The sequence below is a fragment of the Triturus cristatus genome, chromosome 5_1 (genome assembly GCF_964204655.1).
Source record: "Triturus cristatus chromosome 5_1, aTriCri1.1, whole genome shotgun sequence".
NCBI lineage: Eukaryota > Metazoa > Chordata > Amphibia > Caudata > Salamandridae > Triturus > Triturus cristatus.
The window spans coordinates 678615925-678630966 of record NC_140587.1 but is presented as its reverse complement, the minus strand read 5'-3'; the positions used below and the strand labels follow the sequence as shown (position 1 = coordinate 678630966).

The 15042-nt window shown below is 48.6% G+C and overlaps 1 protein-coding gene across 7 annotated transcripts in view; it reads right to left on the bottom strand.

The window, feature by feature from the left end:
* The window catches only part of PCMTD1 (protein-L-isoaspartate (D-aspartate) O-methyltransferase domain containing 1), a 327051-nt gene that overhangs the window by 52550 nt on the left and 259459 nt on the right, over positions 1–15042 (bottom strand). For 3 of the 7 annotated variants that reach the window (XM_085605641.1, XM_085605642.1, XM_085605643.1), the window contains one exon: positions 13183–13683. The exons of 3 other annotated variants lie outside the window; for them this stretch is intronic. In XM_085605641.1, coding sequence (XP_085461767.1) covers positions 13295–13683 — 389 coding nt within the window. In that variant the 3' untranslated portion in view covers positions 13183–13294. Of the gene's footprint in view, positions 1–12616; positions 13684–15042 lie in introns of those variants that run through there. One more of the 7 variants, XM_085605640.1, reaches the window with a different exon arrangement.

Sequence of the window (15042 nt, the reverse complement as noted above, 5' to 3'; positions counted from 1 at the left end):
TTAACTTTGAACTTCCAGGCTTCAGACTGAGCCCTGGTAGGTGGTGTCGGTCAACTCCACGTGACATCGTAGGCATCGGGTTTGTCATCATCATGACGTTCGCATTATTTATATAGGAGACACCCAGGCACGATGACAGTCAGTACTTTTTACGACTTTCCGAGCCAGAAGCACGGAGCCAAGAAGTGACTGACCATGGTGTGCTAAAAACAACTAGGGCCTTGAAGGGGAACAGTCATTGACACTAAAACTAATCTGCAGAGCGGAGAGGATATGTGGGTAGGTAAGGATCCACAGCTAGACCACATAAGGCGTTACCAAAGGTATTGTCCATCTGAGAGAGACATCTAGCCGCAAATTCCTTACCTTTGAACAGATACCCAAGCAATACCTTCCCCAGAAGTGGGGCTGTGGAAAAGCTTGAAGGCAGGAAATCCTGCAAGACAGATCGGCCAAGCAGGCCCTCCCTGTTAACTTGAGAATCCAGGCATGAGTGTCTGGCGAACGTGTGCAGAAATGCCCACGTGGCCGCTTGACAGATATCAGCGATTGGAACACCATGCCCTTTTTGGATCCAGACAGTGGAGCCGCTCCTCTTCCTTGGGAGGATGTGGAGGTGCATAGAAAGTGTGTAGGGTAACAGACTGTCCCAGATGGAAGAGTGGTACCTCCTTACGCAGAAAAGATGTCCTAGTGCGGTTAGGTAAGGAGACTTGGATGACAGTGCCTGCAGTTCGCTTTCTCTCCTGGCAGATGTCATTGCCACTAAAAAGGCTGTTTTGATAGTGAGCAGCTGAAGGGGACAATTGTGTGCCGGCACACTGGGGCATAATAAAAGCAGATGGGAGGTAACAAATGGGTTAACCCCTTCAAAACTCTCTGCACAAGAGGGGACTTAAAGAGTGATGGCTGCTATGATAGCCGGAGAAAAGCAGATAAGGTAACCCTTCCGAGTGCCCAGAGCAGAGCCCTGCTCGGCTAAAAAAAGAATGAATAGAAGGAAATCTGACAAACAGGCCGACAAGAGGTCAACAGACCATTTTGTACAATATATACAAAATTTGCTCCATTTGCAGGTGTATACCAACTTCGTGGAGAGATGCCTGGCTGCCAGAATAAATTTGCAGACTTCGGGTGGAAGGTCAAAGGCTGTCAACTGTTGCCCCTCCATCTCCATGCAAAAAGGCGTAGAGTGAACAGTTCGGGAGGAGGACCCTCCCCTGCTGCTGCAACAGAAGAACCTCTCAAAGGAGCAGCCTGATCGTAGGATTGATGCTCATTGCAAGAAGCTTGGGATACCAGACTCTCCGTGCCCAGTCCAAAGCCACAAGAACGACTTGTGCCCGGTCGCTCCTGATCTTCTTGAACACTCTGGGCAGGAGTGGTATGGGCACAAAGGCGTATAGGAGGCCTGAGCTCCACTCGTGATGAAAAGCGTCGTTGAGCGCGAGCCGCCTTGGAAACTCCAATGCACAAAACTGCTGATATTGCATGCTCTCTGTGGAGGTGAACAGATCTAACCAAGGCTCTCCACACCACTGAGTCCTTGCAACATCTTCGGATGTAGACGCTACTCGTGATCCGCAAGGAACCGGCAGGTCAGTTGTCCACTCTGGCATTTAGAGAACCGGCCAGATGTTGAACAACCAGGGAAATGCCAGAGCCGAAGGGCCTCTTGACAGAGGGTCCATGACCCCACACCGCTCAGTTTATTGCAGTACCACATGGCGGTAGTGTTATCTGTAAACACCTGAACTAGCCTTTTCTTGACAGATGGTAAAAAGGCTTTCAGTGTCAATCGGATCGCCTGAAGCTCAAATAGGTTGATATGGAGCCTGTCTTTTGCCAGAGACCTGGGGCCTCTGATGTACACCTCCCCCAGATAGCTGCCCCATCCCAGAAGAGACGCATCCGTCACTACTGTGAGATCTGGGTGCTAAAGGGATAGCGGTCTGCCTCTGACCCAATCGCAGCTTGTTAGCCACCACTGCAGGTCTTTCGCGTGCCCTTCGATATCTGAACCAGGTCGGTGAGATTTCTCCGATGCTGTGCCCATTGGAACTTCAGATCACACTGCAGAGCCCGCATGTGACATCTGGCATGGTCTACAAGCAGGATGCAGGAGGCCTGACGGTGTCAGAGTCAATCCCACCGAAATCCAGGAAAGAGGCTGAAACATTGGTATCATAGCCTGAATATCCTGGACTTGCCTCTCGGGAGAATAAGCCCAAGGTGATTCTCCATCAGCTGATCGTGATTTGGAGGCAAGGATGGAGGGTTTGTCTTGAAGGGAAAGGAGTAGCCCCTTCTCACTATTTACAACACCCACCTGTCTGAGGTGGCGTCCCGCCAGTGGTGGAGGTGAGGGCCTATCTTGCAACCAACTGGACAAGAATGATCTGTGGGAATCGGACTAGTAAGGTTTGTGATGGAGCAAGGGAGTGTATCTTGGCTCGACTTCTGGCCGACTGATCCTCGGGGTTGAGGTGAAACATGTGCACGGCCCGCAGTGGTTGCTGAATTTGCGGGACCCTCTGGCTGAAATAGGGTAGGAATAGTTGGAAGCTCTTTCAGTAACCACAAAAGAGGCGAAAAGCAGACACAGGCCGGGATGATGTGGTGAGGCCTTAAGACTTGGCTGTAGCTCGCAAGTCCTTAAAACGCTCAAGCGCTGCATCAGCTTGTCTACGAGTAGACAGGAGCCATCAAAGGTTATGTCCATAAGATTAGCCTGGACATCGCCCGAAAATCCAGACATCCTCAGCCAGGCGTGGTGCTCTATGGTCACCATCGAGGAAATTGCTCGGCCTAGTGAATCTGTTGTGTGTAAACCACAGTGAATGGCAAACTTCGCTGCATCTCTCCCATCTGAAATAGCTTGGGAGAGCAGAATCCTGTCCTTCTCCAAGATTCTGGGCAGCACCTGCACAACTGTATCCCATATTGAATGGGAATAACAGCCCAAAAGCATGCGGTGCTCACCAACCACAATGCCAGGCTGGCGGAAGAAAAGATCTTCTTTCTGAAGTCTTCCAGCCCTTAGATTCCCTGTCCGGAGGTGCGGAAGGGAACGCGCAACAGGAAGTGGATGCTTTGACCACCAAGCTCTGTGGGATGGGATGGGTGGCGGGGAAAGCAGGGTTGCCTGGTGCAGGGCGATGGCGGCGGGCAATCACTCAGAATACCTGTCAAGGCCTCATTGAAAGGCAGCAAGGGTTCCGAAGAGGAGACACCAGGCTGCAGGACCTCTGCCAAAACGTCAGATTGCACAAGACCTCCGCAGCCCTATGTACCACCATTGCAAATGAAGCCCCCTCCTCCATATCCAGGTTAGGAGGAGGCAGCATTCCAGAATCTGGGGAGGTGTCCAGGCCGCCGGCATTACCCAGGTCCTCATACCAGTCCAAATCCTGAGGTTGTGGGATTTTTAATGGATCCTGCTGCCCCTCCCAATCCTCATCATCCATTTCTAAACCTTCAGAATAGGGCAGGCTGAATTCCAGGGAGCCGGACAGCTCCTTCGGCGCCAGTGGATACCGACCGGCTCTGTGTCGTCCGGAATATTGATTGGGGATGTGCCACTGGTGGGTGCCGGCGACGCAGTGCCGGGGAAGGTTGCCCCTGGGGTATGACTGGTGCCAGACTTGGGGACGGGTCCAGCAGGAGGCCATGGAGGGCACGGAACTAACGGGATCTCCTTAATCCGAACCTGCGGGGCATGAAGGTGCCCCCATAGGATACGGTCATCCAAATATGGAGGACATGGCGTCATGGAACCCTTTTAGCTGCGCAGGGGTTGTACCCGGACCCGGAAAGGGAGGGAAACCAGCTACGCAGAGGGGGGCCTTGATTGTCAACGTTCCTCCGTCTTGCTTCGACTTCTTGTGTTTCTTGGGAGGCCTCTTTCCTGACCGCAGTGACTTCAAGGAAGAGGACTTCGACCCTTCGGAGCAGAGCTCGGACCTTCCTCTCAACTGAGACCGGGAGCAGGAACGAGATCAAAAATCTTCCACATTCAGCCTGACCCCTGGAAGTTCAAAGGTATGGAATCTGCGGTTAGATGTCTCTATCAGATAGCACTTGGAGAGATCCTCTTATCGCCAGGGACAGAATGTCGTAGATGAGCTCTCCGTCAGCAGAGCTAAGGTAGGGTTCATAAAAGTGTGTTTTGCTTTCGAAGGCTCTAAAGCCGGTTTTTGATGAGATTTTTTGGCAGAATCTGGTTTCTTGTCCTGCTGTCGTATGAAAGGCAACTTAGAAGCACCAGGTCTATGGAACCCTCTGAAGATTTTTATGCGGCCTTTTTAGGTGGTGCTGAGAGAAATGACCTACGGAATCATCAATGGATCTTTTAAGAGGCGTTTTGGAAGAGGATCCTCATCAGAGACAAGAGTATATCTGTTTTTAAGCCTCTGCAGCCACAAGTGAAACCTCCCTTCACGATCTTTCAAAGTCTTAGTAGAAAACGTGCGGCATACTTTGCAATCCTTTGTTTTGTGGTCTGGATAAAGACAATAAAGATAGCCTTTATGAGGGTTGTTGATGTGTAATCTCTTCTTCCTACAGTGTCTAAAGAGGTCTTTTTAGGTGTGTATGATATGGTGGACATCAGTTTACTTCACCTAAGCACAGATACACAGATCTGGAAAGTATATCTGTGAAGTCAAAAGAAGGGAAAAACCTCTAGAAATGTTTTCAAAAGCTGTGAGGAAAAAAGCTGAGCAGAGTTCAGTCGAGACTCCCAGGCATGACGGGCAATAGAAAATCTGAGGGACTGGAGCTTCTCTCATGAAGATTCTACAGGGTGGTGTCATCTGATTGGTTGTTTTCTAAGTTTGTTCCTTTTTAAAATAAGTACTGGGATATGTTACTAAATAAGGAGGCCTTAGGCCTTTGTGTTCTATGTCTGTTAGGATATTACTTTTCTAAAGGTACCAGGGACTCCCATCTCGATGACGGGGAATGATTCAAGCATGTGAATCTATGAAAGTTCCAATACTGGAGTTAGCACACTTTTACTAATGAAATTCCACACATATGTAGATATCAAGAATGTCACGTAAGAAAAGAGGAGGGAAGTAAGCCCAAGGTTTGTTCACCTGCACTGCACAATTTACTACAGTGTATCACAGACAACAGGCCAGTTGCATGGGTCGGAACCCAAGCATTGACCCATTTGCACGGCGCATGACACCCAGACCATTGGTTGGAAGCCAATGCGCTTAAAACAATTCATTCTACATTAGCATGCATTAAAAACGAATTGGCTACTTCTGTACCTATGCGTTATAAAAAACGCATTGGTCGAAAACAGCCAGGATACACCCAGGAAATCACACAATGGCTATGGAAGGCTGCAAACTAGGAAGGGTGAAGTTACTTTCACATACAGTCTTTTGTCTGTGCTGGCTGTAGCAGGTGTTTTGTGAATTGTCTTGTATTTTGGTCTTGTTGGTGCCTAAGCTGTCCCTGTCTTGTGCTAATTGTGCATTTGTTACCTATATTGTTTTTGTCACCGTATTGTTGGGTGTTAGACCATTTAGGGGATTTGTATTTTAGTGGTAGGGGTGAGGTTAAGGTAATCAAGTTAACGGGGTATAGCGCAGGTTGCACCATGTTGGGGAAGGGGAGAGCCAAGATCATGACTGAGGGGGAGTTTGGTGACCTACTTTGGCTGCTGGCACATTATGTGCCCAACATGATTGCTACAGAGGGTAGGGTCATCCAGGGCTACCCCACCATGGAGTGCAAGGGGAGGTGGGAAAGAGTCCCGTGGCACATGACCAAGGCGTTTGGTGTCAGCCGCACTGTACACAAGGTCAAACACAACCGGGCAGATTTGGTGACCCGCAAGGCCAATATCCTATATCACCTTGGCTTGGAAGTTAGAGGCACCGTGGTAAGTACATATTTACCATCTGCATGTAATTGTGTGCACATTTAAGCATTTTGTCATCTATTTCTTAACAGTAAGGGCAGATATTTTTAGGGGTAGGTTACCATGATATAGGCTAAATCAGGGGGCTGTTCACAGGGGTGTCACAACAGCCCCAGCAGGCCCGCAGTGCGCATAGGTCCAGCGCTCCAGAGGGCTCCCTCCGGCACTGTGCGGAGAGGGTGGTCCCCTTGCATGAGAGCTCACGATCAAGATCGAAGGGGCCACCCTCTATGTATGTTGCAGAGGGCCCCCTCATGTTTCTTCATGCTACTTTCTGAACAAGGTGTTGGGGTCACACCAAATCATTTCACATGCATTTATTTTAATACATTACCTCAATTCACATATGTACCTGTACACAGCATGAATGGTTGATGCTGAAATATCCTGCACAAGTAACAAGTAAGGAGTAAAGTAATGGTCAATCACCTGTCAAGTTGACCTTCCAATGTATGCTGCATTGTTCAGCACATGTTAAGAGTTGGTCACGCCTCTGCCAATGTAATTACTTCCAGATGGTGACCCTCTCAAGATCGGGTTTTGATATAGCCATCAAAGGCATGCACCATTGCACCTTGTTGCAAGGTAGCATGCTTTGTGCCTACTCTGCACTTAGTGCACCAGTAACATTAGTCAGATATTTACCTTAAACAGTTCCATACAGCGTATATATTTTTCTCCTTTATTATTTCATTTCAACTTTGCCACAACCTACATGCCTAATGTGCTGAATATACCAGATCATTGAGATGTCATAGTACTTTGCATCATAGATACACAGTGTATATTTGCAATATTCACAAAGCAATGTACTATGTTTTTGTCTTGTAGGTGGCCCTACACCATACACTCGGGCGAAGTGGAGTCCTTCAGGGATCCCAATGCTACCAGTTAGCGAAAATAGAATGGGTTTGCAACTCTGTAAGGACTGTGTATGATCTAATTCTATTCGTAACATTGGAATGTGTATGGGGTAGCATCATTCACCTGTAATCGATTTACAGTACATGTTAATTCACCAATGGATTAATAATAACAATATCAGACTTTGCTAAGCGTGCAGCTACCTCAGGCGAGTGGCACCGGCGTTGGGGGCTGTCGAGAAGAATAAGCGAGCCACTGCCCACAGTCACAAGGTGCTGGGCGACCCTGCTGCCGGCGCCGGAGATCGAACCGTGAGCCCCCGTGTTCCGGAATCAGTAGCACACAGTAACATGTTAAATGGACAAGGACGAATATCAATGTCCATGTAGGGGCAATGTATGCAGGACCACATGATTCATGGCTCTTTACCTGCTGTGGTGAGGTTAGGGCACCTACTGTTTGGATGCTTATGGCACATGCACCATCAACAGCTACAATTTCTACAGATGGTCAGAAGGTCTATTATCTTACATCCATACCATGGCACAAACGAAAGAAACTCTTGTCCGAAAAATGTTACAGCAACGTGGAATGAGATAAGCTGAGATTGTCTGGACACAGTATGCTTGCCTATTTCCATGTTGGAGCATGAGACCAGTGCAGGCGAGATGTAACTTATATCCCGAACAGCATTAACAATGCTCAACATTCCAGTGTTACAGAATCCTATATAGAGTGAACGTATTTTCCAAAATACTACTTATACTATTGTTTTTTAGAATCATACTATGCTCATACATGCAGCATACTTTTAGCCTCGCAATCAAAATGAGTACAATGTGAAAGACTACAGGCATGATCAGACATTCAATATGTTTAACAACTAAAATGTTTTGTGATCCATACATGTACCAGTAGCTATGTGTGTAGTCAAAATCCCCAATCAGACAAACTTTTGTGACCGTGTGATCAGGCTGGGAATCACAAACCAACAATCCTTCCTATGATAGGTGCTGCAAATGTAGCTGTGAGGGGGCAAAGTTATTACTTATCATTGATTAGAGTAATCTCAGTGAAATATGGCATATTGACGCGTGTTGCTGTGATAGTGTAAGTACATTGTCAGTACGAATTATTTCAGTCAATCATTCATTATTTGTAAAGTGCGGCTTGTCACCCGAGAGGGTAGCCATGTGTTTGCTCTAGGTCTCATTTGAAGAGCCAGATCTTGAGCTCCTTCCTGAAGTCAGTCATCGAGGGCGAGGTGCAGCGTTGGAGGAGGAGGGTGTCCAGGCTTTAAAGGCAAGAAAGGAGGAGCGTCCTCCATCACGGCAGTGGCGTATACGAGGGATCTGCGTGAGGGTGAAGTGTATGGTGGCAATGCAGACGGTGGTTCAAGTATGCAGGTCCTTGGTCATGGAGGGCTTCGTAGGCGTGAGTCAAGAGCTTGAAATGGCATCTCTTCTGGACTGGGAGCCATTGGAGGTGTTTCAGGTGCTGAGTGATGTGGGTTCTCTCCGGAAGATTGAGGATCATTCTGGTGGCAGTGTTGTGGATCATCTGGAGTCATTGCATGAGTTTGGTGGTGGTGCCTGCATAGAGTACGTTGCCATAGTCCATTTGGCTGGTGAGGAGGGCATGCATTACCATCTTCCTGGTGGTGATGGGGAGCCACGTGAAGATTTTGAAGAGCATGTGGAGCTTGTGGAACCATGTTGAGGAGACCGCGTTGACTGGACATTTCATGGAGAATTCGCTGTCTAGATTGATGCCAAGTTTGCGAGTGTTGTTTTTCAGCATGTGGGTGTGTTCGAGTTCCGATGGCCACCAACAGTCATTCCAAAAGGCGGTGTGTTTGCCGAAGATGATAACTGCAGTCTTGTCCATGTTGAGATTTAGGCGGTTGTCCTTCATCCATGCTGAAACGTTCTTCAAGCAGCAGTCGAAGTTAGACTTCATTGAGGTGGGGTCAGCAGAGAGCGATAGGATGAGCTGTATGTCACTGGCGTAGGAGATGATGTTGATGTGCGATCTGACAATGTCTGCGAGTGGTGTCATGTAGATGTTGTTCGGTTGAAGAATAATTCTTGGGGTACGCCGCAGATGTTATGCTTGGCATGTGATGTGAAGGAAGGCAGGCGGACTTTCTGGGTGCATCCTGTGGGAAAGGATGCCATCCATCTGATCGCACTGTCTGTTATACCAATCTGGTATAGGTGATCAATGAGTGTGTGATGAGAGACAATGTCGAAGGCGGCGGAGAGGTCAAGCAGGATCAGGGTGGGTCGAGTAGGGTGTGGATGTCGTCTGTTGTGGCGTGATCGTATGAGCTGTCTCGGTGTTGTGGTTGGTTCTGAATCCTGATTGGGAGGGGTCTAGTAGGTTGTTTCTCTCCTGCTGCTCGGTGAGTTGGAGTTTGATGGCCTTCTCCAGGACTTTGGCGGGGAACGGGAGAAGGGACAGTAGCTCTGGAGATTGTTGGGGTCTGTTGAGGGTTTCTTAAGGAGGGGTGTGACTTCGGCGTGTTTCCAAGAATTGGGAAAAGTAGCTGTTGTTAGAGAGGCATTGATGGTGGTGGTGAATTGGCGGCTGATCTCATCTCTTCCAAGGCTGAAGAGTCGGTGGAGGCAGGGGTCGGTGGGTGCTCCTGAGTGGATGGAGCTCATAAGGGTGGTTGTGTTCAGTGTGTTGAGTTGTTTCCATGTGGCAAGTGGGTGGCCAGCAGTGGTGGTTGATTTGATACTGAGGAGGTTGGAGGGTTGGGGATCGAATGTTCTCATAGATGGTTGCCTTTTTGTTGTGGTAGTGGTCGGCAAGGGCATCACAGAGTTTATGTCATGAGGGGATCAAGTTTTCAGTGGCTGACGGGCAGATGAACTCTCCGATGATGGTGGAGAGTTCCTAGGTTTGGTTGGCACTGGTGTCAATTCAGTGGGTCAGAGCCTCCCTCTTTGCCGCTCCGATCCGTCAATGGTAGTCACTGAGGGCCACCTTGAAGGTGGCTCAGTCGGTTTTGTTCCTGCTGGTGCACCATCTTCTTACAAGTTGTTTGCATTTGAGGTGTACCAGCTAGCTTGTTTGGAGCGTCTCTGCATTTTAGCTGGTTTAGTGAAAGCGACTTTGTGGCGCTGGTGATCCAGTCGCTGAAGTTCTGCACTGTGTGGTCCAAGCTGGTGGGGTCATTGGGCTGTGTGGTGCTGAGAACGTCAGTCCATTCTTGTTGAGTGACCTCAGACCAGCTACGGAAGGGGGCGATTTGCTAGCTGGGAGCGGTGCAAGCATGTTCTGCGATAATGAAGTGTATGATGGAGTGGTCAGACCAGGTGAGTTGCGAGGTGCAGTTGTAACTGAATCTGTTGCTAGATGTGAAGATGGACTCCAGATTGTGTCCTGCTTTGTTCGTGGAGTCTGTGACCAGATGCTTGAGGCAGATGATCTCCAGTCTTTCCAGGAGTTTGGTGGAGTTGGTGGAGTAGTCTAGTTGAATGTTGAGGTCTCACAGGAAGATGTAGTGTTCGGATTCAATGGCAAGCAGGGTGATGAATTTAGCAATCGCGTTGCTGAGTCCGGACCGTGGCCCTGGGGGTCTTTACGCAAGGGTGACATTGATGGTGATGTTATCACCGGTGCAGTGCTGGAAGTTCATATGCTCCATGATTGGCATGGTTTTGTCGTCGTGATGGTGCATGTGATTGATTCCTTGTGTATGATGGAAATGCCGCCTCTGTGTCTGGTGATGCGATTGGTGTGTTAAATCGTGTAGACGATGGGTGTTTCAGTGGCGATGTCCAGGATAGATGCTGGGGTGAGCCAGGTCTTTGTGATGAAGGATACGTCTCGGATGAGGGTGGAGATGGTGTCCCAGATTTTGGTGGTGTGATTGTACAGAGATCTGGTGTTGATGAGGAGGCATCTGAGTTGATCTGACGGGGTCTTGGCTGGCGCAGACGGCGTCATGCTGGTTCCTGCATGGGTGATGGGTTCTGTAGTGGTGATGTGGCAGTGGAGACAAGTGAAGGTTCCTGCTGTGAAGCGGGGAGGTGCGAGGCAACCACAGTCTAGTGTACGAAGATCGGCAGCTGAGTACCTGTGGGAGTCCGAAGGGCCAGGGTTCCTGGTACAGACAGGCTCCATTAAGTAGGTCCTGGGAGATGGGAAAGAGGAACTGGGAGGCGGGAGAGTGGGAAGCAGGATGTGGAGAGTAGGAAAACGGTCAGAAAATGGCGAGGGGGCAAAAAGTCAAGCAAGGCTCCTACGGACTGGAGACCTTGGCGCTGGTCCTGGGGGGTAGAGGGAACCTGGAACTTACTGCTGTATGGCAACTGTCAGGTCAGGCATACCTGCGGTTGATGGTAGCAGTCAGAGGAGAGCTGGTCTCAACCGGCTCAATGGAGCCGCACAGCGGCCTCCATTAAGTAAGTCCTGGGAGAGGTGCTGGGGAGGAGGGAGTGCGGGAAAGCGGGGAGGGGGCAAAAAGTCAAGCAAGGCTCCTAGGTGACAGGAGATCTTGGTGAAGGTCCTGAGGGGCGGAGGGAACCTGGAACTTGCGCCTGCTTGGTGACTGTCAGGTCAGGGAGGCCTACAGTCACTGGTAGCAGTCAGGGAGAGCTGGTCTGGCCGGACCTGCACTAAGGAGCCACACTGCAGGCTCCATTAAGTGGGTCCTGGGGGTGCGCTGGGGAAGCGGGAAGCGGGAGTGGGATGCGGGACAGTGTGAAAACAGTAAAAAAAAAACATAGAGGGGGCAAAGTCAAGCAAAGCTCATAGGGGACATGAGACCTTCGTGCTGGTCCTTTACTTTGTTTTCACCACCTGTTCCACAATTATCCTGAGGTATGGCATTTGTAATCCTGCCTAACACACTATTTGTACGTTTGGTAGTATACAGAAGGAGCATTTAGCTGTCAAGGACGAGAACCCTCACTCACCCGAAGGTGAGATGATTCATCATGGGGCTCCCTCCTCACACAAGGACCGCAACGTACCTTCGGTGGGCTACAACTCCCGATACTGGGAGGTGCAGAGGGGCAAAATACAATTTTATTCTGGTCCCCCATCGAATAGATTTAAAATTTGCAAGGACAGGGGGTAACAACTACCCTGTCTCAATGGGTCAACATGTTTCAGTCCCTTAATGACTATCTAAAGTTCACAGGCATTTGTCAGGATCAGACATAAGCTGTCACTCTGCTTTAAAAAATGAAATCAAATACTAGTCATACATTCGACTCAGTGATTTACTGGGTACAGTGACGGAAATATGCTGATCCATTGTGATAGGGTAGTTGTTACCCCCTGTCCTTGCAAATTGGAAATCCTATCCGATGGGGGCACCAGCATACAACTGCATTTTGCCCACCTGGAGATAGTTTTGGAACAGTGTAAACAAAAAATCTGTGAGTGGCATAGGTATGATGCGAAACAGAATTCATTTCCACATCTTGTCAGTACATGCATTATGCTAGTACTTTTAGGACATCTTAAATGTAAGCAGTGAGGCTGCAATATGTGCATGATGACATTGTCATGATAACTGAGCAACATATCTGTGGATGTGCGAAAATGAGTTAGTGGTACACATGCCTCACAGGGCCCAATTTGTGCAGGTTTGCAATTGTGTGAATAGCTGTCACACCATGATGTTCAATAGTTAAATGAGATTTTCCACATAATGCCGTGGCCATGTTCAACCAGAGCACGTGATAGGGACAGTCACACAATTTACTTGTGATGCCAGGAGGTGGCTTTTGGAAATACACATCCACCAGGATCTAGTTAGCCCTATCTCCAACAGACATTCAACACGCTAGCTCATGGTAGTGCATGTATTTACAGGTGTGTACATAGGCTATTTTGAATTAGCATTTCTTGCAGCAACAACCCTAACATTATTCAATGGGGGATATATGTCATGTGACATGTCGAGGAGAGGAACATTCAAGTGAGTAGGAGGTCCAAATTGCCATTAGGGAAGGTAGGCCTTATCGACAGTCAACAAATGGATCAGATTAATAGGTGGGCATACAAAATGGAGACAGTACCAGGTGAAAAGGGCGATGGCAAGATAATTAACACAGGTTCAATGGGAAACTGGCCAACAGGCACAGACAAATGTTACTGGGTAGCTCGCCGTCGGAAGATGGTGAAGTCCACATCTTCCTCCTCTGTGTGTTGTGCCTCCTCTGAGGGTGGTGGTGTTTGTGCAGGAGGCATCTGAGGCACATAAACACCAGGGACTGAAGATGTGGTTTCCCTGTTCCAACCAGCATTTGTCTGTGCCAGCAAGGAGGGCAGCACAGCATGGACAGGGACTGATGGCTAGTCAGCAAGGCAACAACATCAGGATGAAAGGCACCCACAGTAGCAATATAGAATTCCTGCTTCCTCTCCATAGATTGGACAATGGTGGGCATAGCCCCAAGCTGGGTGGCAACCTCACTGGTGTAACATTGGCAGGGCTGTTGTTGCCTCTGCCTTATAACACCACCAATGTCAGTCAGGGACTGTTCCATTCGATAGAGCGAAGAGTAGGTGCCTTTGATAGCTTTTACAGACTCCCTCTAGGCTGCCAGAAATGGTCTCCATCCCCACCTGAACCTCATATACCAACTGCTGCTGGACTCCTACCACTTGCCGATGGAAGACAACTTGGGGGTCCTTGGAGTCCAGTCTTGAGCTTTGGCTGGCAAATGGGACGTGTTCTGTGATAGGCAGTTCCTCTGGAGACCCAGTGAAACTATCACACCTTGCCATGACCAGGGAAGGTGTTTCCATGGAGTCCAGGACTTGCTGGAAGGTGTCCTCCATGGGGGGCAGGATGTCATCTACAACAAATTGGTCATCCAGGACAGGCTGGTGGTTAGGAGGTGTTGTCTCTCCCTCTGCAATGAAATTGGAATATGTTAATGGTGATCGTTGGCAGACGTTGACATGAGTAACTTTGGCAGACATACTGATGTTCTTCTCAGTCACTTTGAGTTCAACACTGATGTGTAGGACATATGTTACTCATAGGAACTGTGGCCAAGATTCACTGCTGTTGACTTTCAGAAGGCATGATCTCTACATTGTTTACAGAACCCCTGTGTAACAAGGGTGACATTTTGGGTCATATCACACATTGCAACCCAGTTACACAGCTTGCCGGACTGCCCTGCTGGGGAGTGTAAGTGGAGGTGAGGTCCACTTCTGCCTTGGTGACTGCCTTTCTTCTTCATGATGGTTATACTGGATAGATTTTCCCTTTTTGTTATCACTACTGTGCACATTGCAGCAAATCACCAGGGTGCCTGCATTTCCTCTGGACACAACTTAGCCCATATTCCCTGGGAAACGTATATGGCTTTGGTCATGTAGATTTTTTGATCCTGCAGTCTGCCTTTCGCACAGTACACCACGCCAGTCTGCCTTGTTGTGCTGTCGTGCATGCCCATTGTGCATTCATTTGACATGCATCCACACAACTCTCTCAAGCTAGCAACCATCCTACACTGCAGGTATGTGTAAGGGCGTGCACTTACTATGGATTACCTAATTGTGTACTCATGTGATTGCAGTACACACACAGTTGTATACAACGTTCTGAACTGTAGGCACTGAGTACCAACTCTGAGGGGATAGGCCCAGTCAAAATAGAAAGGTTGTTATCACAGAAGCTCACCCCATATTGTCACTGCCAGATCTGGGGCTCTGTTGACTATCACAAATTGCTCAACTCAGCCTCACCCATGTATACCTGTACATGACTCCTCTGTCAATCCTCTAGTGGACACAGGGAGCCAACTTTATCTCACTCGCTGATGACACACAGATTATATTTTGACTCTCATGTGACACCAACACCCCCAATGTGAATCACAATTTGCAATTGACCAATATGGCTGCCTGTATTTGAGGGCTATGGAAGACGCTTGTGCCCACATGGTAGTAGTATTGATATTCTGTAACAAGTACCTACCCAGGTTAGCCACACAAATAGGCCCATAAACCTCACCCTCCAAATATCACTAAGAGCTCCAAGAAACCGTTGGTGTACGCACGCTTAATAAATGCTTTTAACATAAAATAACAGCTGCCCATTGTCGTGGAGACCTATTTCAACCAGTCACTTCACGAGTCCCTGTTTGACATACTCCTGCTTTGTCATATATGACATAGAAATTTCTCTTTCCGAATCCCTCCTGACACATGCTCCATCTTCTCGAAGGTCCACATCACATGTAGGATGTAGTACACCAATG